Source organism: Haliaeetus leucocephalus, unplaced genomic scaffold (genome assembly GCF_000737465.1).
Source record: "Haliaeetus leucocephalus isolate CR32 unplaced genomic scaffold, Haliaeetus_leucocephalus-4.0 Scaffold184, whole genome shotgun sequence".
Taxonomy (NCBI): domain Eukaryota; kingdom Metazoa; phylum Chordata; class Aves; order Accipitriformes; family Accipitridae; genus Haliaeetus; species Haliaeetus leucocephalus.
Window position 1 is genome coordinate 3434500 of NW_010972620.1, and position 27944 is coordinate 3462443.

At 37.0% G+C, this 27944-nt stretch overlaps 1 protein-coding gene across 1 annotated transcript in view; it reads right to left on the reverse strand.

Moving 5' to 3' along the window:
• Positions 1–1334: 1334 nt before the first annotated feature.
• Positions 1335–27944, reverse strand: part of ATRNL1 (attractin-like 1) — a 536085-nt gene continuing 509475 nt past the window's right edge. The window contains exon 29 of the mRNA XM_010564713.1: positions 1335–1459. Within this exon, the coding sequence (XP_010563015.1) occupies positions 1335–1459 (125 nt within the window). The remainder of the gene's footprint in view (positions 1460–27944) is intronic.

Below are 27944 nucleotides of genomic sequence, written 5' to 3' on the forward strand. Positions count from 1 at the left end.
CTTTTGTATATTCATGAATTTTGAGTAAATAAAAAGACTGAGGGCCATTAAAGCTGTTTGCTAGGTTATCTGTCATGGTGACTGAGCCTCTAAAAGACTAATGTCCTATAGAAAGGAAACTCTTTCATCTGCTTTTTGTTGCTGAGTACTGATTCTGTGAGGTTCCATGCTGGATGTTGGATTTGAGAACCACTGTTGGAAGCAACTTGGATTTATAAATATTTATTTATTTAGTGTTTGTTATGCAGGGTAATTCCTTAACTGGTGTGAAAGTGAGAATGAGATGAAATTCTGCAGCTGGGAGAAAAAAAAACCCCACAACCATACTTTATTATAAAAACAAGGATCAAAGTGCTAACTGGGATTCATTTCTTCTGCTTGGAGGTCAGGACAATATATAGATACTAGCAAATTTCAATATTGAAATGGGAGCAGGTAGAATAACAGCAAGTTAAACTCTCCTTAGATTTGCAATCTTGGAGACTCTCTTGGAAAAAAAACCCAAACTTTATTGCAGAAGAAGCTTTTCCATGCTCAATTAATTTTGCTAATCAGTTAGCTGGCATGGAGGACCCACATGTGCTCTTTGTACAACATATCATTCAGAATTCAGAATAGACTCTTAGGTACAGAAACATGAAAGCCCACCCATCACTCTGCTGCAGCCCAGATTATGTTTCTGAGGCTTTTGAAAGGTAAAGAAAAATAATCATGAAATGCTCAAATAACTTTTTTTTTTTTGTGGAATTATGTTTCAAATATTACATGTGGTGTTCTTGGGTTATACCTATGCTAAATTCAAAAGCTGCCTACCTATTTCAGGCAATGATAAAAGAACACCTAAATCCAAATTATCCTCTTTAGTTCCTGCTTGCTGGAAAGAAATCTTAATGCTGATTACAAGGAAAGAACTGTACAATTCTCTTTGTTACATTAAGCTATACAAAAATGTCCTTTAGTTTCCTGGAATTTGCTTAGTTTTCAATTATACAATTTTCTTCTACATTACAAAACAATGTACAGTTTTTCCTAGTTCTGTTCAAGGATTTTCCCTGCTCTGATATGTTCAGGTTTAAGAATACTAGGTATTTTGTTTCATATTTTGTTGATATCAGGATCCACTCTTTATATTAAAGCTCATCAAACATACTCATACCTACCATAAGTTTGTTCTGCTTTGGGGTATAGTAGGCTGTGTGACTACAACAGAGCTCAGTACTTCATATGTTCATTCATAGATTTGCCTCCATAAAAACTGAGGCTGTAGTATAGCTTTCAATGGAAGCCATTTAAAAAGAAAACATTACAGAATATACAACTGTAGTTTTTGAATCTCAGACACAAGTTCCTTGACGTGTTGAAAGATGATGTTTTCGATTTCTGACTCCTGAACTCTTATCTTTACAGTCCGCAGGCTTCTGTTGTGAAATGTCTATCAGTGCACTTGCAATTGCAAGACCTGTAAGATAAATAAAGGAAAAACAAAATTTAATGCCCAGCTTTCCTGAGAAGAGTTCCAGAGCAGTGTGATGGTTAGTTTCATGTCAAGTTTTTGTACTTTCCCAGAAGTGATCAGTTTTATTTCAGACATAGATAACAAGTTCTCACTTTTTAAAATGCTACCTGGTAACAGTGAAGAAACAGAGGAAGAAAAAAAGTGCAGTTAAGACACTAGACTGGAAATCAGGAGAACTGAGTTCCATTTAAGTCTCTCATTGATTTGTTTTGTGATCTTAGCATCACCTCTCTTTATCACCATTTTCTTGGTTATGGTTATGGTGGACCAGCAGCTCTCTGACATGGATTTTCTCTTATTAAATGTTTGTGCATTGCATTTAGAAATGGATGAAACTATCAAATCAGAAAATAAAGGAGAAATGGAGACCACAGTTAAGACAAAATTGTATTCTTGAATATTTCCCTTTGCAATGCCTCCCTAATTTGGGAATATGAAGAAGTTAGTATTTACCATGAACAAAAAGATAGAAAATATGTTTCCAGAATGCATGGATTTGTGAACAGACAGTGAACTGTGATGCTGTTGGCCTGGATAAATTCTAAATGTTGTCAACTTACCAAAACTCTTCTTTTTCAGATTCTGGTTAAGTTGTTGATATTTCATGACCTGTTATAATCTTAACAGGGTATTACAGAGGGCAGGGACAGCCATGCTTAGGAAATGAGTAGTTTAAGAATTTACTCTTTGATTTGCTTTTTACTGCATGCGCGCTAGAAATTACTGACTTCTGCTGAAATGCTGTGGTTGACAACACACTTAATATATGGTGGTTCTGAATTTTTAAATTCACACAGGTGATATTGCAATGAAATGGATTTGGAGTTTTTACATCATTCATATGTTCTACTACACCACAACTGCAATAAAAGCATTACACTTATATCTGCAAAAGCATGTCTATATAGACCCATAATGTAGGTAAAGATGGTGCTGGTTCTCCATACTGCCCAATACATCTCAATCTCTAACCAATAGCAGTACTACTCCACAAGGAAACCTTGAAAATACTTTTCATCATGTTTAACAGGCAGTCTCTATTTTTTAACTCAGGCCAATATCAAACTCGGTTTACCTATTACAGAATCCCATTTTGCAATATTTTTCAGGTGTTCCCTCATTACAGCACTTATCTACTAAGAAACTGCACAAAATATTTCTCACAAGTGTTTCTACAGGCTTCTTTCTTAGTGTATGATGTACTGTCAGATTCGGTTCTGGTTTCCAGTATCCTGAAAAAATCTATGCTATTGCACACTGTAACACCACCTTTCTTACTTCACAAAAATGTTGCAAGAATTAATTAATGTGCATACAGCTTTTTGAAAATGTACAGCACTATACTGTAAAATGCTAAGTACAATTATCATTGCTACATTTCAAGTCATTTTTCTCACATACACATTTATTTCCCGGCATGAACTAGTGATGCCTTAAATTGGACTTTGATAAATTAAATTTTTGAAATCTTTGAGGCACCTTTAAAATATCAGCAGTATGTGGTATTAGCAAATTCAAGGATAAAACCTAAATAACATTTTGATGGTCGCTTACATGTGATCCTGTCTTTAAGAGCTAGGCTTAGGGAGTATGCTAAATGGAGTGAATATTATTAGGAAAACAGATTTTCCATTTTTTAAAGATATTTTAAAATATACTTGCATGTATAATGCTAACCTCAGTTTACATAACAATTAACAGAAAGGAAGAACTATTTCCTTCAAATCTAATGCTGCATACTGGGATATACTGGCATGCTGTTAGAGTTCCATTAAAATCGGGTCACTACAGAAGATCATTTTTCAAAACGTCAAACAAATCATCTGATGAAATTCATTTATTATGTTCTCTACGCCCAGCATAGTTCCTTGTTATCAAAGCAATACAATTAACTGGGGGAACAATTCATTATTTCAGACTGGCAGTCTAAAGGAATTCATTTACCAAGTCAAGCTGATGCACAGGCACTGCAAGCAAGCAGAATTTACATCAAAATACAACAGAAGATTTGATAAAAATGCTGTGGCTTAAATATTCATTAAAAGAAAAAAACCAAAACATTCCCTGTATTTTACACATTTTGTATCTAAACAACAACTGTGAATACATTTATAGTCATTGAAGTTGGAATTGTAAATCCTATAGTGCTCTATATCTGTTTCCTCAGTTCATAAGTTATTACTGTTACCCATCTTCCCCAAATGCTGCCATTTCAATGTCCTACCTACCATCCAAACTAGTGTTTTCCAAACCAGTACATGGGCTTTGGTTGCTTCTGACTCTTGAGTAGGGAGGCAGAAAGGAACAGTGGAATCAGTAAGCACCCCACATGGAGGATCAGTGGGTCACCTCTAATAGTCTAATTTCTGGAATTTCAAGCCTAGCTGCAGAACCGGACCTATTTGTAAGTTTAGTTTGTTTTTCTACTAAATGTTATAGAAATAACCTGACCTAGTTCTATGCAGCTAAATCAACCTCTAGCTTGTTTTAAGGATATGTATGGGAAGATCATTAAGAAGTGAGCCCAGACAAATACATAAGTGGAAAGTATATTTTTGTAAGAGATAATTGCATCCACAATGAGAAAAATACCGGAGAAAGCAATATGAACTTGGTTATCTTTAGCAGAACTATTGTCTTTCCTAATGGAAGTTAAATGGTAATAGTTTATTCTCAGCAAGTAAGTGTCTAATCATAAAATTACTGGTGTGTGAATTTTTTGTTGTTTTTTTTTACAATTATGCAAAACAATTAATAAGTACAGGAATAAAATACAGCACATCAAAAGAGATTGCCTTGAAAAGCGCATTCCCGATTTATATACAAACAGCACTTTAATTCTGCATTTGAACAAAAGCATCTGAAAAAGTCATTCATTTTGAGATGCTCTCCTCCCAGTCTCTGTAAAAACAGGCAGTACTATATATTTTAATTTTGCAGCAAAACAGCTTCATTAGGCGTGAAAGGTTAATTGCAGGTTTAAGTGCAGTTCAGGGAACAATGCACGAGTCTGTAGTGAATAGCACAGTCTGCTACAGGAAGGCTGAGTGCTATAAACTGTTTGCCCTGCTGAAATGTTTTACTACCTCATTTACTAACTGTCTTCTTTTACTGCTTGTATTTGTAGTTCTTCTAAACCTTTAATAGCTACAGTTTTATTTCACTGTAATCAGATTTAAATGGAAATACCCATGCTGGGATGTTTAAACATTTTTCCTCTGATTGTATACAGCTACATTTGAACTGATGTAAGGCTACACTATCTCTCAAAGTAGAAAAAACCCTTACACTGAAAAAGTTAGTCTTACATGCTGACGTGCATATTTAAAATCTTTTTTCCTCCTCTATTGTTCATTTTAATGAGAAATGCATTGAGTTCTTACTATCCCCTTTGTTAAAAGTAAGGGAACAAAGAATGACCTCAGATTCATGGTTAGGCAGGTAACTGGAAATGTTTTTTTCAATTTAAATATGTATTATTCAGAGATAACATTTGGATAGATGTCTTCATTTGATTAAATTCCACACGTTTTCATTGTTATGCACAATCAGAACATTCAGAAAGTTGAAGACAATAAAATAACTACAACTCGGGTAGATCAATTAGATTTGTTTGACGTTTTAACCAAAATTATAGTCATTGCTTAAGGTGACCTTAAGCAATGAAAATAAAATGACAGCTGCCATACAGAGAGACTTAAACAGAAAAGACTGGGTAAACGCTGTACTGTTAAAGTAATAGCTTCACCCTTCAGGACCCAGCAGTCTTTGTGTTATTTCCATTTCTTGATTCTTTAAAGACGTGTTACTGTACATGGTCACCTAATAGTGGGCAGAGTCCTTTTATCATAAAGGATCTGTTATTTGAAGTCTTTCCATTGTACAAGATGCAATGTCCATGAATATCTGTACAAATGGATCTAAACAGTTTGAAGACTTACTAAGTGATGAGAATTACAGACTCTAGTGCCTCATGGACATGACCATAACACACAGTGAAGCCAGTGAAGACAATTTCATGCTCATCAATAAAACTACCAGTTATTATTATAGGGAATTTTAATGAGTTCTATCAGTTATCATTATTTCAGGTTGATAAAGAAAAGTTTTGTAAATACGCAATGTACAGTATGTGTGTATAAATGACATTTATATACAAACCCACCTTGTTAATAATGCAGTTTTGTATTATCTGTTTCTTAATTTGATGAAGCAGATCACATTCGCCATAACCTTTATGGATGCATACCAGGACTGCATACATTTATTCTTCATAGGAAACATACAAGTTAGCTATAGTGTCTATAATGGCGGAGGAACATAGCTTTCAAGAATGTTGTCACTAGGCGAGTGTTTCTGAGTACCCACTGAAAAAAATCTCTCACTTTCTGTGAGACATTGTGCTAGGAATATTCTTATTCAGTTTAGTTGTTTGATAGAATTTTCAAGATTGTCTGGTACTTCCTACACTTTTCCTGTTTTCTCACTCAAACTTTCTCCAAGTAGACTAACTCATGATTAACTTTCACGACTGAAAAGGCCAGAAGGTTGTTTGTGCTGCACACTTGTGTGCTGTAGATCAAGTCATGTCAGGAGATATCCAAAAGGTACATAAAATGGAACCAGAACAAAATCTGGGATTCAAAGGCATGATCCACAAAACCTTCTCCTAACCACATACAAACCTGATACTCAAGTGCTTACTTTCCAGGAGAAAAATTAAGAGTCATCTGAAGTTCAAGACTGTACATGCCTAGAGGAATGACTCTATCTCACAACAGAGCTAAGTTCATTTCAAAGTCAGAAAGTAGTCAAATCCTTCATGAGTATCTGAGGGTCCCGATCTGGCAGGTGTGCCTAGACGATATCCAGAGATCACGGACTTAGTCATAGAGAAAAAACAATCATAGGCAACTGCCAAGAAGAATAAGAATCTTCATAACCTGTCATATTGAATGTTTTTTTATTTGAATTAGAATTTTTTTAAAAGGACAAGCTGACAGCCCCTCAGAATCACAAAGTCTTTTTATGGGCTTCTCTTCCTGTTTGGTGCATGGATGTGTATTTTAAGCTGACACCACTCTTACCATGAGAAAGATATATTAAACAAACTAAACTAACTAGGAAATTACTTCGGGCAAGTAACCCCATCATTTTTTTCAGTGATAATTTTTGCTAGATGGGAAGACAGCCGAGTCCAGGAGGTATGTTTTCCTTTTCTTATGCATGTAACTTAATTAAATAAGTAAAATATGAGACAGAGCTTAAACCATAACAATAATAAACTAAATAATGATAGTGTGGAATTAAATAGCCACACACTAGTAGAGAGGAGATGTCGTGATCCTTTGTACTATACCCTTGGTATTTAGTAATAACAGCTATCTATAAGGGGCTAGGAAACTCTTATTCCCAGAATAGACTTATAAATTACTTGCTGTCAGTTTGTGGGAAATGCAGACTATACAATAAAGGATCTTTTACGCAATGTTCAGCCTTTCCCAATTTTTCTCATTTTGAAAAGGAAATGGCCCTACATATTTGTGTGAAATATTTGTGCTCCAAGGGGTCAGTAGTGATTTTTTTTGTGTACAGTCAGGCAGTTTCCCCTTCCCTTTCCGTGTGAGATATCTGTAGTTTAGTCTGTAATCCAGGTCTGTACAACATCTGGTGCCTTTAAACTATCCAGCCTTCCAGTGGCTAAGAGATAGCATGGGCTGTTTGGTCTCTCTGGCAGTTTGGGATAGCTCTTGTCCGTTCAGCAGGGCAAACAAACACCGTACTGACGAAGGGGACCTAGTGAGGAGTCGGAGACACTATGGTGGTGGGACTGGTGCAATCTAATGTTGATTAACTGAAGCTTTTGCCTCCCACGCTCTTTTTTCAACTCAAGCCGTCCTGGAACACAAGAATCATAGAATCATTTAGCTTGGAAAAGATGCTTAAGATCATCGAGTACAACCATTAACCTAACACTACCAAGTCCACCACTAAACCATGTCCCTAAGTGCCACATTTACACGTCTTTTAAATACCTCCAGGGATGGTGACTCAAGTACTTCCCTGGGCAGCCTGTTCCAATGCTTGATAACCCTTTTGGTGAAGAAATTTCTCCTAATATCCAATCTAAACCTCCCCTGCCGCAACTTGAGGCCATTTCCTCTTGTCCTATTGCTTGTTAATTGAGAGAACAGACTGACCCCCACCTCACTACAACCTCCTTTCAGGTAGTTGTAGAGAGCGACAAGGTCTCCCCTCAGCCTCCTTTTCTCCAGATTAAACAAACCCAGTTCCCTCAGCTGGTCCTTCACTGATTACTTTTAAAAGGAGGTAACATGAGATTATTGCATTTAGCTGGACTGTATCAGCAGACCTGTACACCAACCCAACCTGTGCACCTTGCCCAGGGAAAGCAGCACAGATGGAAACAGAAAGGCACTTACTTAACAAGTGGGAGAGGAAGACTGAGATAATGGCTGACCTGAGCTGGGAGAGGACCTCTCATCTGAAACTGCATAAGAGATGTTAGGCGAAGAACAGTAAATCATGGCGGGTCTTGAAGATGAATAATGATATTTGAGGCATTAGAAAAAGAGAGTGCATGGAGCTACTAGAAATGACTTCTGCAATAAAAAGAAATAGTCAAGAAAAAGATCTGAAGTAAATGTGGTTAAGACAATAGTTGTTCAAGGTGGCAGTAATTCGGAAGCAAGCGGCAGAGATCCTGGGCAAGGGCTATTGTTTTGGTGATGCAGAGGGAAGATGGAGTTTTGGAGAGGCTGCAGCAACAGAATTCAGCAAGACTAGGCACTACTGGTGGTGAGGAAGCAAAGGAATGACAGTCAAAGAATACTTGGGCAAGATCGGAGGGACTATAAGTGTAAGTAATAGTGGCATTAAGACATGCTCAAGGGAAACCAGTGGAATACGAACTAATATGAAGAAATGTAAAATGTTGTGGGAATGAAAAATGAACTACATAAAACTGGTCTGTGACCCAACCTGTTGGTGAAGAGTAACCCAAATCTAGGTGTATGGAATACAGACTTCTGTTAAAGTCAAATACAGTTCTACAAATAGAGGAAGAAATGGAACTACAGATACTTTCCCAAGATTTCTGACACCTTGCTTTGCCAAAAAAATCTTTACATTTGAAGAGTAAAGCACACCTTAAGCTATGATGGTTAAACAACATTACTAGGTATATTATCTATTTCTTGGACCCTACTCCTTGGGGCTCGCTGGCAAAGCTTGTCACGGATCTGTCCAGCGATATTAGCAATATGACTGACTCCAAAGACTATAAAAAATAATGAAAAAAGAATTCTACTTGACTGCTGAGTCTGAAGATAAAACTTTCTTCTCAAAACCTCTTATTCACTCACTTTAGATATTACAATAGACTTGGGAAATGGTTACATTTAGACTAGTTTAGTAATAGCTCCTAAAGCTGCAATACTTATCAGTAATAAATTTCAATTAATAAAGCAGGCATCACATTTAGTCAAGAAATATATTCTTCCCACAGAATAGCAGAGCTAAGAGAATTAAAGCATCTTGATGTTTTTATCTAAGAAGTTTTACCTTGGCAGTAGTTACAGACAAGTGATCTATTGTTAGACTATTATTTCAGTCCATTATTGTAATTTTTGGACCTTGGACCACAAATGGTGATTACAGAAATCTGACAGTGCGCCTAACTGTTCCATTGTCTTTCTCAGCATGGCTTATTTTATACAAAATGATGGCAGATTTTTGTGTGCAATTTTTTTCCCCCTTTACATTAAAAAAAGAAGCAACAAGTAGTTACTGCATGAATAATTATGCATGTGATCAGACTTTCTCTACCCTGCATTTCTTGAATAAAAGTTATGGAGACTCAAACAGGTGTATCGGTAGCAAAATATGTTTACATTTTTAGGGGGTAAAAAGAAAATTTATAGGATACATAACATTTTCAGAAAGCTATCAATCAAGTACATGAATGGCAAATCACCTGTAATTGACAAAATAACTTATTTTAAGTTATTAGCAAAAGAAGCATTTTAGTTTTTAACCAATGGGTATTAAAAATACCTAAAAAGGAATAATCTGCTTTGAATATGTGCAAACCTCATGCAGATTAATTCCTTGATTCTCTCCCACTGCATATTACACATCATGTGTCAAAATGCAAGTAATTACACAGGTTTCTATAATGGACAGCAATATTCGAAACATTTGAATTATTTTTTTTTGCACAAATGGTTACATTTTCAGTTTGATTACATCTCCTTTGCATTGAATCATTTATCCATACGTTATGAAAAACATCTCTATTCTTGTGATGTTGTGCAGCTGTTTAATTTGTTTTCAAGAAAATCACTATAAACTAATTTGCTACTCTGCAAGAATTTGGTGAGATGCATTAATCATGCCAGAATCTAATTTGGTCTTGTAAACCTATTTCTGTAGAAGAGAAAAAAATCTAGTTGGAGTACTGAAGAAGCACTCTTTTCACTTACTTTTAGAAATACCTGTGTTAATACCAACAAAATTATAATTGGTTTTGTTTAGAAGTCAGTATCACAGCTGTGACCCTGTTGGGGTTAGTTTATGAACTTCTCTATAGTAATCAGACACATTTGGATTGCAAAAGCCTCCTCCAGACCAGTAAATTGAGGTTACTTGTACAGCATTATTTTACTCTTTGTCTCCGTCTTCAGCAATCTCCTTTTACTGGGATCATGCATGCCAACCAGAGAAAAATGAAGATATGAAAACTCTAAAAAACCGTGAGCTTGAGTTACAAGCTTTTTACCCAAATCCATTCATGCAGTTGGACTCTAACCACTGCAATGAAAGCTAAAGCCTTGCTAAACATCATGAGTAGGATGAACACCTGTGCGACAGAGATTTATCATCCATATAAACAGTGTGATCGACCCTCCATTAATACAGTGCTAAACTATCATTTCATCTAATTAAGTAATCGGAGTATCTGCACGTGTGTGTGCGTGCATATATATGTGTATGAGTATCTGGGAAACAGAAGGTTCGAACGCAACTGAGCCATCAGGAGAACAGTTAGGAGGAGCAAAGGCAGAGGTATTCACTGGGGTCTGCCTCCCTCCGAAGGGGCCTTGCTTGCAGGGGGTGATTTAAAGCAGATCTCTCTCTGTCTGTAGAGGAAATCTGGGGTGATTAACCTCACCAGGTGAAATTCAGTTTTTTGAATACCTCTCTAATGTTCCATCTGGGTCATAACATATATTGTCAGATTTGCAGCTTTACTAGTCTCCTCCTTAAGACAAAACACACAACTTTAAAGACAATAGGTTTAAGGGCCCAAGAGGGGACAATTCTGCCCCCACTGGAGATAAAACAACACTACTTACATTATCATTTACTTTTAAGGAAGAAGATCAGAGCAATAATCCTCAAAGATGCTGTTTCTCACTCTTGCACCTTTATTTTGCAGGTGCTGGGTTTTTCTTCCACTGTCAAAAATTTTATCTAAACCAGAAAGTGATGAATATGTTCATACAAACGAATGATTATTGTTCACCAGAAATTCAATAGGATTGCAGCTTAATCAGAAGTAGGCATGATAACTGCAGTGCTTTCCCATAATGCATTCTCACTTGTAAGTTTTGCTTTCCAAGGTTGATGAAGTACTGGACTTGTTTTCCATTTCCAACATACTGCTGCAATATATCATCGCTCTAACCACTGTTTGGCTTGTAATTTGGTTCTGGCCAAATAACAATGCCAGTTTTTCAGTATTCTGCTGATTTCCACAATTAGACATTCAGTACATCCCCAGCTACATAGCCAGCAGTCACTCTGACAAAATAAACGATCTTGGGAATGTAACACAGAATGAAGTCAACAGGACAGAAAGCGTGCCCAGAATTTTGAACCATATTTTGAAATATTACTAAAGTGACAACTGCAGTGTCCTTAGGATCCCTAACATAAGGGTATTTGTAGTTTCAGTAGCTACTAATGCCAAAGGAAAAAATAATAAAAAAAAGAAGACACAAATGCCCTGCTGACAGTATTAGGGTGGCTCCATCAGCAAAACTAGTATCAGCTTATGCAGAATACTGATTTTTATTAATTCTAGCAGAAAAGCTTGGAAAAAGGCTGAAAAGCTCAAACTATAAAAAAACATTTAAAAACCCAAACATTTTATACAAATGGCCCTACCAGAATCCTGGTCAGCACTGAAAGGGAATAATTCTGAATGAGATTCCAGTATATACAGACAAGCTATACAGCTACTCATTTATCCTTTACTGAATCTTCTATGTTACACTGAAAACACTATATTATGACTTTAACAGGCAAAATGACACACTTAGACCTGGTTACTGTTGAAATGTATGGAAATAGGGTTCCTTTTCAAACACTGTGTGTTCATAATTGATTACATACACTTGGTCCTGCACAGTCAATATAGATAAATATCAGTAAAATTATAGTAGCAGAGAACCATTTCTGTTTGTGTGACATATGCAGGTAGAGCAAATGCCTGAAACTGCGAGATAGTAATACTATGACTGCATATCACTGAAAATATATTATATGCCCTAGGCATGCTTCCTAGTTTGGAGAGGAAAAACTAGAAAACTGACAGGAGATAGTCACAGCTTGTTACCTAGCTCTATGTGTGCTCACACTCCAACAAGTAGCACTCATTGTCTCATTTATCAATCCCATTAAAAATTTTAAAAGAACTGTTCTGGTACGAAGATTACCAAACTATAACTTCTGCCATTTAAAATATTCCTCTAGATGCTGCTTTGCATCTAGAGGATTTAACTGGAAAAACCTGAGAAAGATCCTCCTGACACACCAAATTCAGGTTCACTGTTTCTCCTTTTAGGAACTACATCCACAAGAGTTGCAGGGGCTGTGAAATATTCCTCTCTTGGCATGAGATTTGGCATAAATCTGAGCCTGATGTGCACACCACCTTTTTATACAACAAAGTAAAATCTCTCACTCATTTCCTGTTGCACAGGACTTATGCTACTATATGGATATGAAAGTAAAAGGTAGAAACCAAGTGAAAGATACAGTCCAGAAATTCTCATAAAGTCCATTTCCCAGCAATGTCAGCTCCTGGAAGATGGGCTCAATGACAATAAACCTTCAGATACTGAAGAGTTACTACAGCAGCCCTTCCTCATCACTAGTCATGGCAGGAAGAAATAGCAGAAATGAAGCCAGGGAGAAGAAGATGTGGCGAGTGATCCCCTCTGCTTGGAGTTTTCCAATGTCAGGATGGTTCTTTGAGACAAGAGGCAAAATTCAGAGCAATTCTGTGCATTGTTCTTCACAATATTTTCATTAAAAGCTGACGTGCTGTATAAAGCACCATGCTGGCTTCATATTTCCAGGATGTGATTAGGAGCTAGTTTTCATTTATGTATTTTCAAAAAGTTTTTGTAATGTAATGAAGGAGAAACAAACCTTCAGCAGGACATTAGAATTCCCTCACTGCAATTTTGCTAAATCTCCCATCTGTTTTTTAAAAGCAGAAATTACATTGAGTCTTCTGTTTTCTATTTAACTGCTGACCTTTTCCCCCTCTATTTTTTCCCATATGCTTTTTGATCACATGTGAAAAACTTAGCTTCAGTTCTCTCATTTCCTGATTTTCTATATTCCAATTATACTTTAATGGCTATATATACAGTGATGATGATACAAGAGTGTGTTGTGAATGAAATCTGTTTTGTACTATCCCAGCTTCTGAGAACTGCTACAATTTGAGTTTCTTTCTTCCGTAGCCTCTGAAGTGCCTTCTATAATATAATATAATAAACCCTGAATCTGCTCTTCCCTTTGCAATGCAATCCAGCATTCTGTTTCCCATAATGCTGCTACATTATGATTTGCAACTATAAATAATTATCCTAAGTTATAAAGATAAAATATAAAACTTTAAAGCAATACCATTAGACACCATACACTTGAGACTCTGAAGCAGCCATAAGCAAACATTGATTTTCATAAAGAATAGAAAAGGCGGCAATAATAAAAAGCGTGGTTCCTGCTTAGGATTAGTTCATCAAAAGCTTGCTGCAAGCTTGGGTGCAAAGACTGGAAAGGGTAGGTAATCAGTGGCAAACTGCACCTTGTTTCTAACAGGTGGGGCACTGGGTTTTATGACCCCTGTCTTAAAAGGTGAGGGGGGAAAAAGCCAGTTGTGGGAATGGGATTTAACAATGTGTGAGGTTCAGAAATAGAAGGTATTATCCCCCCAAAGGGGAAGCATCAGAGATGAGAGGGACTTACCTAAACCTCTGTAAGGCTTGTGTCCGGATGTGTGAACTTTTGAGTTGATTTTTGTTTGTTCTGTCTTGTCTGGACAAGCATTCAATATAATGACAGTGGAATATATAGGATTCCTGGCTTTTTCCTACACTATCTTGCATTGCCTTCCTTCCAAATAGTCCTCCATTTTCCATTCTTATTTTTGCTTCTTCTTGTTCCATTAAGCTTGAGTGTCCATACTAATGAACTGCCTTTACAAAGTACTTGTTTTTCTCTACTTAGACTTCCAATAATCAGGAATTCTCTTTGTGAATCTGATGTTAGTTACTAAGACTACTCAATTCCCTTCCACATTCTTTCATCTCTTTCAATTGTACTAGTGTGAAGAGGTGGTAGTATAGCAGGTTTTAAAAGCTCCAAACATCTTAACAATCATTTATACTATTTGTCCTTCTCCTGACTTCTCATTTTAGTGGGCAGTTCTTTTCCAAGAAAAATACACACGTCCACTATTTACAAAGAGAGATAAAAATAACTGTTCACATTTGAACGATGATCTAATTATTTCTTTAAGAGCGATGAAATAGATTGTGAATAATCTCAATAAAGCCAGCCTTATTGCTTTATTTGAGTCCCACATGTGCTTTAAGAACAATATTTACATTCAAGGTTTTAAAAGCGGTGTGCTAACTAGCGCACATTTTTTATGCAACTTTTCATCTTTGATGTGTTTAACTGCACTGTCACTACTCACGCTGCAGAAGGGTTGGAATTGTGTTTTTCTCATTGGGATGGCCTCAAGGATACAGCTATCCTTTGTGCCAGTGTGAGATGTGCGTGAAGCTGCTGAAGGTCCGCAGAGGCTGAGGCAGTGTGGGTTTGAGTTCTCTCCAGATCCACAGAGATGGATTTCAAGGGGAGGGAAGTAGGGCCAGGAGGCTCTTGCAGGAATAAACAGCCTTTAGGGTGAGGTACGTCATTGCTGTGCTCTGCTGAAGCTGCATATGCTCAGTAATTTAGACAACTGGGTGCCTCATCTAGGACGCAGTCACGATACAGTCTTTACATTTTCATTTGGCTTCCTACTCTTTGCCTTTCTATTTACCCAGGTAAAATCAACCTATTGCCCTGAAACTTGCCTCTTCTGGTCCATACCAACAGTTGCAATAGGTCCAGAAAATGAGAATTTTTTAGTGAAACAAATGCTTAACCATATATGAGCCTTTTAAGAGATCTAAGGCTTGGCAGGAGAAATCTGGGCCTCCAAACTGAAGGCCTGACTTAAACAGGTTGAATTTCACACTTTTTTTTTCTTTTCCTCTTCAAAAAACTAGCTCTTTCAAGTCATATTTTAGAGCTTTCTTTTATAAAATCAATATTTACTGACCTTTCCACAGTGCTTTAAATATGAAGAAAAGAGATGTGTCCAGGGAGGAAAAATAGTATTAAAATACTGAGCTTGTTATCTCCAAAGTGCTACACAAAAATTAACCAATGCATGCTAATACAGTGATTAGCTAGTTTGCCTAGGTTTAGTGCAATGACTATGTTTTCTAATGCCATCATTCAATGAGAGATGGTTTGGTATCACACTGAAGCCAGGACAGCTCTTCTTCAAACATAATGTGCTTTACATTTGTGTATTCTCCACTGAAAAGAATGTAAGTCTATTTAGAGTACTGAGATTATTTGCAAAAGACAACTGCTTTCGGAGAAACATTTTGAAATCAAGATATGCTCTGAGTTACTGAAAGATTGCAATACTAGGCAAAACCATAACAGATTGTTGTTGGCTAGGTGGGATGAAGATGGAGCTACAGACATTTCACCTGGAATGACTACTGTGTTCTGCATAAATTTCATAGGCATTGACCCTTCACAGCATCTTCTCAGGAGCACATCGCACAGAAAGTACTTAGAGAAAAGTGCTGTCCCCTCTGTCCCATCCCTCCCCCTTTGGGGAAAAAAGTAACAGACCAAACAGACTTTGCCTGTGGGCTTCCCAGAGGACCACGCTCCATGGACACTTTCATGGCACGTAAAATTCCAGCGTTCGTAGGCTAGATTAGGTACATGTTTGTACACCTCTCGACGTAATGAGGTCCCAAGCCACAGTGAGGCCTCTGAAAGCCTCAAGAATATAAATAATAACAAGAACAAAAAATAGTAATAAATAGAAATGAAGCTGGTAACATCGCAGGTATTTGTGGAGCTTTGTAATGACCACAAGAAAGCTGGCACAATATCACTGGTATGATGTATACTGAAACAGCTTGGAAAAAGCAATCTGGAAAAAAACCCAATATGAATATAATGAATGTGCCTTTATTCCACATATGAAAGTGTTTCTGATACTGACAAAAGGTACAATATTTATCATTCTAGGATCGCAGGGGACAAAACAACAATATTAAATCATGAGAGGTTTTATTTGTGAATTGGCATTGTTTTCTGTCCCTTGCGTTACCAGAATGATAAATGCTTTCCTTTGTGTAGGAAAGAAAAGGTTTGATACTGGCTGTGCATTCTATATATTCGTGCTTAAATTTTTTTGAGAAGTGTGGTTAAATCCTCGTAAATACCAATGTTTATATTAAAGGTGCTAATAAGCATTTTGGGGTGGTTGTTTGCTTTTTGTCCTCCTCCACAGTTTTTTTTTTTGAGAGTCTCCTTCATAATATTTTATTTTCTAGGGCAGATGAAACAAGATTCAGTTATCAGAGTTCTTAGGATAACTGGTGGGAATATTGCAGAAGCACAATGTGATCAAAGCGGATGGAAAAGCAATCCCCAAATGACTAAGGGCAAAACTGTGCCAGTCCCAGAATTACAGAAAGAGCTGATGTGTATGAGACATATTAAACACTTGTATTTGAATTTTTAATATTGAAAATAAATGTCAGCATTTTCATGAAGAATCTATTTGTCTTGAATGCAGCTCATCTGCTACCCCTTTCTATGGATTGTACCTTTTACTTTTTATCCATCTTTAACTCCTGCTGAACACTCTACCAGCTGCAACATCTGATAGGAGGTTATGGGGGTTTTCATATTTTTCTTACATTTTATGTTTTCAAAAGCTAGCACAGAGCATTCCAGTGATCACACGAGAGTTAACATACTCTGTTGCCAATATTTTCAAATGCAAGCAATATCTTCTGGTTTGCACAACTCAGGATGAATATGGTGCATCACTGTGCCATCTAATGTGACTCAGCTTTGAGAGCTTCAGGGCTTGGCTTTGCCTTTGGTGCCCTAAGTACACATGGCTGAATTATTTTGGACAGTAAATACCGAATGTGTAAATAAATATATAACTAGTAATCTGATTTCCAAAGATATATAAGCATCACCCCAAGAAAGGATTATTTTATAATAGTATAATTCTGTGCATGCTCTGAGTGCTGGGGAAAAATTCCTAGAACGCAGCCAGTTTTATCACACTGATTTCAATTCCTAGGTTAGAAGCACTTAAGAATAATATTAAAAATTACACAGAAATGTATTCTATCTATGTTACATATTACAGCATGCATGGACAGAATGGCTCTTCAAATAGTGTGATGGGTTTTCATTTTCTTTTTCAGTGCAATTGCTATTACTGTTACTCAGACATCTTCCTGTAACCTCCCCCAGCCCGTCAGGGATACAGCTCCCACTTTGTTGGGTGTAATATGAGCACGGCACCAAAGAGCTTACAATGGAAACAACTTTTCACTGTGCTTAAATTTTCATGTTAAAAGAAACATATTCACAGACCTCTTTAACCCATAGACTTTTAAAGACAGGCTGAACATGAAAATTTACCTGGACTTTTCTTTTATGCAATAACCTACTAAGCAATAAAAGTTCTGCAAATCCCTATCACTCTCAGTTACACTGTGTAGTTCAGAGGCTTCAAATTATATTTCTGACATCCTGTTACACAACTACTACTGAGTAGACCTTTGTCAATAGCTATATTAATGATGTAGAAGAAAGAACACAATCTACCTCACTCCTGCCTACCCACAGTGTCCTTGCAGTTCTAACACAAGTAAAAAAAAGACTATTTTACATTAAAACCTGTCAATATAATTGCTGCATGGATCTTTGGAGCAATAAGACTGCATTAACATTTTTTTCAGAGAGAACTGGACTAAATTATTGTGAAAACTAATAAATAAATAAGCTGCAAAATTCTATGACTTGTATAGATAATTTTAATATTGGAAGGAGTGAATGAGTTTTATTTAAAAATAGCTTATGCTTAGAGTTAACACAGAATACACAGGTAAAAAAAGATTTGGAGTTTTGTATGGACTGTAAAATTAGCACAAAATTTCTGGGAAACTTTTAGGACCTGTGCAAACAGTTTTGTGTAGAAAATCACACATACAGAAGTTACAATGAAAAGTCAAGAAGTTTCCAGATTTTGATAGATTTCAGGCTGGATGTGTCAAAAGATAAGCCCTGACACCGGCAGGCAGTCTCCCTTGAAAATTTATACTCCATATACAGAGATCTTCAGGTAAACCAATTTCTACTTTCACCTCTGCCTCCAAATGCTGGTCTCGAAGGACTTCATTTCAGCCAAGACCTGTCAAAACCCCCAAATGCTTTTCATTACTGAATTCCTTCTGTATGTTCTCTGTCAGCTGTGTTAAAATAATAAATTCACAACCAATTCATTTCTGAAGAGGGAGAGAACAACTTGAACTCATCCCCTCATTTTGTTATTTCAAAATGTAAAATGTGGGGCATATTTAAAATTGTTGTTTGAAGTCTTTGCTTCCTGTGCCTGTTGTGGGGTTTAAAGTAGCAACAGGTTTAGAAGAAGTTATAATAAAAATCATTCTCAGTAGGCTGACTATGAGACATTACAGGTGTGCTCCAGTCAGTGCATATCCTTTTAAATCATTAATATCAATGGTAACTCACTCACAAACATCCAGCACAGACTACGTGCCCTGGTGTTCTTAACTGGTGCTATGAAATAATAAAAGTGTTTTTTTGTATTCTGATGTATCTGGGGGGAATTCAGGATATTTCTAAAATTCCTTTGAGAGGTGGTTCCGTACAGTTTTTTCAGCATCAAGGGAGGAAAATACACAAAAACCATACTGCTGCATTAAGAAGGCAGCAATGGTTATTTTACCTAAAAAGTAGAAAAGAGCCTTTTCAAACTGTGTATGTAGACAGGGAGCTTAGCTTGGATGAAGCAGTTGCAAGAACACCTTAATGGGGGACAAGAAAGCAATTAACAATGAAAAGTCACTGATGCAAAAGATAGTCCTAGAGATTAAAATCTTATTGAAACAAATGCTTCTCTATTTGCTCGTAATGAATTGAGCTGAAAGATCTGCAAAAGAAGTTCACTGAACACATGAGAAGAAAATAATAATTTGTTACTCAATTATAGTATAAAGCTTTCTGACCAACACACTGCTCTACAGCATCAGTTAAATAGAAATAGGGATGTTGGGTAAACTGAGCAACTCAATAGGAGAATTATGCATAGCATTATTTGAAATTGCAATGTGATAATTATGAAAATATATACAGGTATACCAATTTGTGCAGTGCTTTAAAAACACAGGAAGAATATGCTTTATCCAAATGGATAAACAAGATGTTCAAGGGAGCAGAGATGAAATGGGCATAGCAGGAGGACAGGGCAGGGATAGATGAAGGTAATCGTGCAGGGAAGAAAGGCGCAGTGGTGGAGCTAAGCTGAGCATGGGGCAACTGGGGAATACTCTGAAATGAGAGAAATTGCAGAGACGGAAGTGTGGAAGAGAGAAAGAACATTAAGAAGTGAAGACTGAGAGAGGTACAATACATGTGTGGGAACAGACTGCTTAAATTGGAGAAATCCATCAGATCAAGGTAGATTGGGTCTTTCTAATAGGGACAAAGGTCTCAAATTCATCCCATCTGCTGAGACATCCAAATCATGACGGTATCACATCAGATTTGAAAAATCAGTGGAGAGGCATGTCCAAAGAGGAATCAAGATTGTAGGTGGGCTGAATTGCCCTTTGACAGAAGCTTTAAGAGAGAAACATAAATGATCAAATTCATAACACATCTAAAATAATAGGCACAGATTATGTGAAACCTTTGGATTAGATGAGACTGCTATAAGAGAAATTAAAGGAGGGAACAATAAATATAACTATTTACAAAAATAGCTGTCACAGGGAATTGCTATTGAACTTTTTTTTTTACAATGCACCCCTAACAGGTCCTGTGTTCTTCAGTCTTGCCATTTATGGTAAAATCTGGCAACAACAGAGATAGACACTACAGAACAGTCAGCAGTGGTGAAGATGGCATCCATAGGAAGAAAAAAAGCTCTTCGTTTTTTAAATGGGCTATATTTAAATATTTTTTCTTTTCAGTTGCTTTGCCACTATAGCAAAATATGAAGTTACACAGGTGGAACAATAATGTGGGATATAGCAAAACCAAAGCAGTGGCTTCAGAAAGGCTTTCCAATTCATAAGTCAGGTAAAGGGGAAATGATTTGATTACATTTTGGAGGTTGTAAGGAAAGAAAGATCATGTGCTAAAAGGGCTCTTCCACCCTTTCAGCAAGAAATATTTAACATCCAGTTTGAACTGAGGAAACCTAAATGAGATTAAATTAGAGGAACTTTGATAAACAAGTCATCAGAGTAGGTAAGTCAATGATTCACATCTTAAACCCTGTGAAAATAAGAGATCAAGCATAGTCTGAAAGGTCAACAGACTTGGAAGCAGACCATCAGAAGAAGAACCATGACAGAAAAGCACTGAAAGGAACGTACATGGGGGGGGAATCAATTACAAAAATGCCAAAGTGCCTTGTTAAAAATTGGTTATATATATATATATAAGTTTATATATACACACATATATATAGTTATTCCAACTGAACATATTTCACTAATAATTTGCTGACAATTTATTCTGTCAACGTCACAAACTGAAGAACTCAGAAAAGATAGTTCAATAATTTCAGGGTGAAACAAATTATCTGAAAATATGGATTTCTACACTGTTTAGTAAATGAAATATTTTTAGCAAATGAAAATAAACCCATTAAATAAGCTTCTAGATGAGAAAAACAAAATTAAGATCATCAAACTATCAATACATTTTGTGTTTGTCTGTCTGTAAACAATCAACATAAATCCCATCTAAAATTAAGCTGTAAATATCATATATTTTCAGATCACCTTCTACTTGCATTTCAGTCACAAAAACTTCGAAGAAACTCAGTTGTGTGTTCACATCGCAACTATGTTTTCTTAAACGAGCTGTATGTAATTAAGCCTGACGAACCTTGTCCCTTTATATGGAGAAACCCAAGGGTTAAAACTTAGGTATGAACAAAAGAGAGGGCAAAAGGAAGCAGAATGTATTGCCTACAGAAAGGTCTTCCTAGATCTTCCTAGATTTGGGGAATTATGGACACAAGTTTATGTGCATCAAAAGATATCAAAAAGAAGTTATAAGTCTTGTTTAAAAGTGAAAAAAAAAAAAAAAAAAAAAAAGTAGGACTGTAGTCCTTCAGAGATACCTTATCTTTACTGAGTGTTCTGCTGCAAAAAAAGCCCCGTCCTCCATGCCAGGAGTGTACAAACCCCGTACAGGAGCCACCCAGTGAACGTACAGTTGTATGTTGTGGTTCTCACTGCGATAATGAAATTAAGTTTTAGACATTTTCTGCATGACTAATCTTGCTTGATTACATTTTGAAGTTTTTCAGTGAATGGTTAATTAACGATGCATGAGGCCTCCTCTTTGTGGTTCTGCTCTCTCCAGTACGACAGGATCACCGGACTTTGGTGCACAGCTTCCACTGTCCAGACTCTTCCCTACTAGACTGTTCCTTGCCTTCCCTTGGAGGTGTGCGATAGAGACACAGTGAACCTCAACACTGGACTCGGCACCCACGGAACCATCACTGGATGAACTTGATTTCCTCCTCTTGAAAAGGGAGCTTTGAGGGGGAGTTGTTGCTCTCCAAGAATTGCAGCCTCCCCCCAACCTGCCAGATCAAAAAGGGGAAGAGAAGTGGGTGCTCATTGCTGAATGAAAGGACGGGACCTGTGTGGATTTCCTGTCTGTCAGACTTTGTTCCTCTTGATTTAAGAAATATTCCTCATAATGTTAATCTCTTCCTGGAGCTATGTACACAAACGCTTACCATCAAGTCAACGCATCCACTGCATGCTTAAACTTTTATCCAAGCATCTTGATCAGGACTTTACAGGGACCCATCAAGCATCTATCCCTTAATGGAAACATCTATTAACACTTCTAGGAGATTCACATGATTTTTTCCTTCCTTCCAGTTGTCTTCCACAAATTATTTGTGGAAAGAGATGATCTGCCCACAAGTTTCGGGACATTTAACATCAGAACCACAGAATGACCCTCAAGCATAGCAGACATTTGCTTCAAACCAATTTTCCAACAGCCTTGATGCAACTGTGCACACAAAAACATTTTCTTTGCAAATCTTTTTCACAAACTGGGGCCAATACCTGGACTGTCTAGACCAGAGATGCACGACAAGGATGTGAAGCTCTTTATAAAATCTCGCTGAAGGGAAATCAGTATTACAAACATACCCATAACAAGGGATCCACTACTACTGCAATATATAAAACAGTACTGTGCTATTCAGCAAGAACTTATTTGTAAGGTATGTATTGGGAGCAGGAAATTTTTCAACTTTCTAGGAATATACAGTGATACAATATCACCGAAACTGGAAAATATTATAAGCATACCCATATGTTCATAACCTTAAACAGAGTTATCCACCATAGTATATTCTTCTGTGCTTCGGTCCCCGTATGGTAAGGTTTACTTTAGGCTTTTAATCTGATCATGCATACCTCTAATTGTTTAAACTATAATTATAGATGTTAAATTGTTTTGCCTTCTATGGAAAATGTGCTTTGGAGAGACCAAAACAGAAATTAAATGCATGTAAAATAATAGAACTATTTCAATGGCACTAATTGCAAAGCAATTTAAAAAAGCATCTTTTGATGAAATAATTGTTTTAATTATACAGTATACTTAGGTTTACCAACTATAAACACTTCAGCTTTTATCATTAAGATAATTTTATGTGTACTGTTTTCCCACACTTTATTCCAGAGCGCAAATAAACTAGAAATATAAATCACTGCAAAAGGACACCTGAACAAAACAGAAAGAAAAGTGGTGATTTCTACATATAACAGGGTTCTACCGTAGTATATTGTTAATGGATATAGCTAAATAAAAACAGGAAATTCATTAATTGCCTAGGAGAAACCTTAATATTGGGGCACTAGTAGAGAGACCAAACTTTAGGTCGTTCGGAAATGGCATGTGCCCACAGAAGGCTCTGAGCAGAGCTCAGCGAGGTCCCTCCCGTTGTAGAAGGACTGCACCAAGGCAGGTCTTTTGGAAGGGGATTTTCTAAGTGGAAGTCTTCGCAAAGGACAAGGTCCCCATGACTGCCTGCCTTAAACTCACAGATTCATGGACGGATCATTTCAAAACCAAAATGAGACGCTTCTTGACTGCACACTGTGGCAAACCATGAATTCACCATGGTCCATTGTCCACTGTGTCAAGAAAAAGTAAATGCAATAATTCTTATCCATGTGGCAGCAACTTTCCACTGGGTTGGTCTTAAAGTTTTCTTTGAGGGTGAGATACCTAGAAAAGGTGTTATAATTCAAATACTGTAGTAGGGAAAATTTATTCAATAAAATTACTATTAAAGGTAATTGATATCCCCAACCAAATACCTCAAATTTAGTATTGTCTTAATTGTTGCATGGATACAGACATAGTAAATGTCTTGTGACATTTGGTAGAAAGTGGAGGGGAAAAGAGATATTCGTGATACAGAATGAATGTGGAAAGGAGATGTTAGCGAAACATTGCACATGTAAACATGCTTTGGCAGAACTGCAAACGTTTTCACATCTATAAAACACTCAAATCTCTTCTCAGTTTAAAAATATGCCTGTAAACAACTACTTTATATTATTCTGTGAATCAACTACAGTAACAACTGCTTGTATTCTCACTGCCTGCAAAAGCTCAACACACAGCAGTGAGGAGGTTCCTGCTTCAGTAAAATTCACGGTATTATTCTTATGAAATTTCAGAACTATAGGTCCTTCGCAAGACAAAGGAAAATCCTCTGTGCTCTGACTGCTGAATCAGTTCGTGTAAATAGAGCAAAACCAGAGGAACTGCTTGGCAGGATTTTAAGTAGCCTCTTATCTCTACACTGCATTCTCGCTTGTACTGCACCTCAGTACCCACACAATACTTTCGTGTTGGTCTTGCTCTCACCTTGTAATCCACCATTCAAACTGGTTGAAGGATGCCAGAGACTAACGTATCTGTTTAAACTTTCCCACCAAGTAATTACATTTCAATTTTTTTCTAGCTGAAAAATTTATCTCGTTGAGCTTTTTTGTGAGGAATGTTATTTTAAATAGCATTACTGATTAATTCATATTTTCGGCTCATTGAATTTCCACACGGCCCTTGAAATTTGTTCCATTATAAAGAAAAAAACCCCTTCTACAACATATTATATTATGAAAGATAATGTTGAAGTCTTCAGAAGAGCTATGTGTCATATCTTTGGCTGGTATTAATGGATGCTCTCTACTACAGACAATGGGTTAATCCCAAATTTTGCTAGCTGGGGTTCTGGTTCTTTTTCTGCCTAGCTAGCAAACCACTAATGTCCTAACTGACGTTACTTGCAGTATCTAGGTATTGGAACCATATATACACTGATATATATATATATATATATATGGGTTTATTTCTGCAATTTTTAGAACAAACTTTGGTAAGAAAAGATATCATTACTGTCTTGTACCTGTTTTCTTTAAGGATTATCATCTCAGAGAATTCGTGCTCCTCAGCTGCAAAAGTCTTATTTTTTAATTTTACTATTTAACGTTCTTTCTGTTGTTCGTCAAATACTCCTTTTCTGGAATATGTTACATAACACTGGTCAAAATCGTGCAACAAAAATGTTTGAAAATAGAAAATGTCATAAGGTTGATACAATTTCTGCATAGACAGAGGTATCTGATCATTATGGGGCACATTTTCATCACTACCAAAAGTTTATTGGCTGTATCTTTAAAACTGACAGTGTCTTTCAAGATCTATCAAATGTATCATAACATAAGCTATCAAAATGAATAAAATATAAAGTGCATACTTCTTAGAGACATCATTTCCAAGCATGTAAACTTTTATCTTACTTTTGAAAAAATGTCAAATCACTTGGAGCAGCACTTTTAAAATATGATTTATGAAAAAGGCTTATTTTACAGGCTTTGAGAACTACATAAAAGTCCTTCAAATAGCAGGGCTACCACAACTTTTAACAGAGCAAGTAGTAAAACAGGTGACAGATGGGAGCAGGTGAGACAGAATCATGGTCCCTGCACTCAGTCAAATGCATCTGCATTTGGTAAATAGCTCTAAGAATTAAGTATGTTACAGCTGACAAAACAGTCTTGCAAGCTCTCAATTTGCATTCAACAGATCGGATGTTTGTGGCATAATAGATGCTGCCACACTAAGGTGCCAGCAGTAATCTAGTGCACAGAAGAGTGCTCTGAGCGTACAGATAGGCGAGAACCTTATGGCTGAACTAAAGAGGTTGATACGAGAACAGTCCAGTCATGCAAAACAATACTGCTCTTTTAAGTGAAGCCTCTTCTTAATGTAGGAACCATAGCACGCGTTACTACTAATTATTTACACAGCACTCAATATATGACATTGTTCTTACATGAATTATCTCAAACGTCAGAGCTTCTCAAGGTGAGAAGTTCCTGTTAAAACTAGTAGTCATTACTAAGCCTGGCCACCCTTTTAGCTGTATAAGACCCAGGTTAACAAATGCAACTATTCTACCCTGGCTCTATACAGGCTCTCCTTACATTCCTCCCATACTTGCTGCTCGAAGATACGTCTGCTAACTGCATCTCCGTACTACATTTGACAGGCTGAAATAACAAACAATTCAGCTCAGTTTCAAAGGTTGTTGTTAAGCTCATCCAACTTCAGCTGCCTAGAGTGATGTGACTAGGCTAAGCTAATCATCCAGGCTCCCTCTGTAGACATCAGAGGAGTAGGGCCACCTCAAGAGTGAGATTTAAAAGACAATTTTATTTCGAGTTCATGCAATGGAATGGGACAAGATGTCCTCTCCAAGTGCTACATTCTTTCTGTTGACTATCAAGGAATCTTCGATTAACTTAAATTAGAAACCTAACTTCTAGATGAATGTGAGACAGCTCCTGGTTATTTTGATATAGAATTGGTTAAGAACAGCTGTGGAAGCAGCCTTATACAGACAGCATTAAAGATAATTCTTGCTTCAGGCAATTCACAAATTAAGCTAAACTAAAATCCCATTTCAGCTATAAAACTATTTTAAAAGATGCTTTTTGGGTTCATCTTAATGGGAGAAGGGTGCCATATGGAGGGATTTCATTTTGTTAAGAGATACTCAGTGCTCTTCTCCTTCCTATGTACAGCATGGAAATTGAAAACAAACATAACGCTTATCATATATTTTTGCAAGCAATTGTCATTTTAAATACAGAGAACTTTATTAATATAGCCATGGGATACAGAAATACTAAAGTGAGAGATCTCAGCGTAAAGGCTCTTTTAACTCAGTTAACGCCATCTAGCTGTATGTAGCTGTCTTGCATTTATTGGTTTGCATATATGGATCATGGCTCTTTAAAATGTCATGTATTATTTTCCAAGGATCATTTTCAAAGAGAAATTGTAATTTGCCAAATACAACTGGCATATAAAATAATAGCTAATGTAACCGTATGATGAAATTGCTGTCAAGTTGTTTACCAACTGTCCAGTACCATCAAACATGGTCTTGTGATTATTTTCCTGTTCTGCTTGAGAAAAGAAATTAATTTGACTTCCAAATCCAGGCTTTTGTTCCAGTAGCCTTTGAATTCTGGGAGTACAGAAGTATTTTGTAACCTCCTTAGCCAAATAAAGGATTTAATGAACTCAAAAGTGAATGTCATCAAACTCTCCATGGCCAAGAAGTGTCTGCTGACATGATGGGGGTGAAATCTTTCAGTGAATATGAGAAGAAGGAGCATTCTCTGGAGGGTGCTCCACACTTACAAAGTAGATCAAAGGCATGCAGCTTTAGCTCACTCCTACCTACACAGAATGCTGCTGCAAAAAACATGTACTTCTGCAAAATTTTGGTGATACTGCCACTATCTGTGTGCTTTCTACTGGCTTCCTACCTTCTATGCCCTAAACCCCGAGATATTTGGCTTCACTTCCAAAGCCCCTCCCCATCAAACTGCCTCATTCTTAGAAGGAGTTCCCTACAGTCATCTGCAAGGCTGTCTTAATTATCTCATTTCAGATCCTGTCTTTGATGTGTTGCTTATAGAAAACTCATAGCTGGCCTGCTGCTCTCCTTTGAACGCTGGCTTTTTGGCTGACCAGTACTGTCACATTGCTTCCTTATGGTCCCCTGTCTGTCTAGCCCCATCTGTTGTCTCTTGTTTTGTACTTAAGTTATAACCTCTACGGCAGCGGAACTGCCTTTTTGCTCCGAGTTCATTTAGCGCCTAAAACAATGCAGGCTTGACCCATGATTAGGGCTTCCGAGCACTAGAATAATACAAACAAGCAAACATTCTCACAAATAACCCAGCTGGAGTGCCGGATACAGATGCTGCCTCGCAGACATCACAACGTGCAGGAATCAAATTCCACCAAAACTAAATTACCCGGCAATACTGGTCCATTTGGTCACCACTGCAAAATTGTCTTCGTGTTCCTCTTGCTTTTCAATCTCTCTCACAGTCATGGCTTTTAGCTAAATCATCTTTCCTCTGAATAAAACTTGTCAAATTATTGCATTGAGCTCTTCAGTTACTGGAGCTCTGCTTCCCGTGTCTTGGCTCTTCTAAAGTAAGCAGGCTCAGAGTCTCCCTTTCTCTATTTTACCAGAAAAAGTTGGAGTTTGCAACCAGCTCTGTTGAAGCCAGCTTGGATGTAAGGAGATGTTCACTCACAGCTTCACCGGTTTAGGGCATTGCTGCCTTCTGGTGTGTGTTACTGTGCCTTGACCCATACCTCG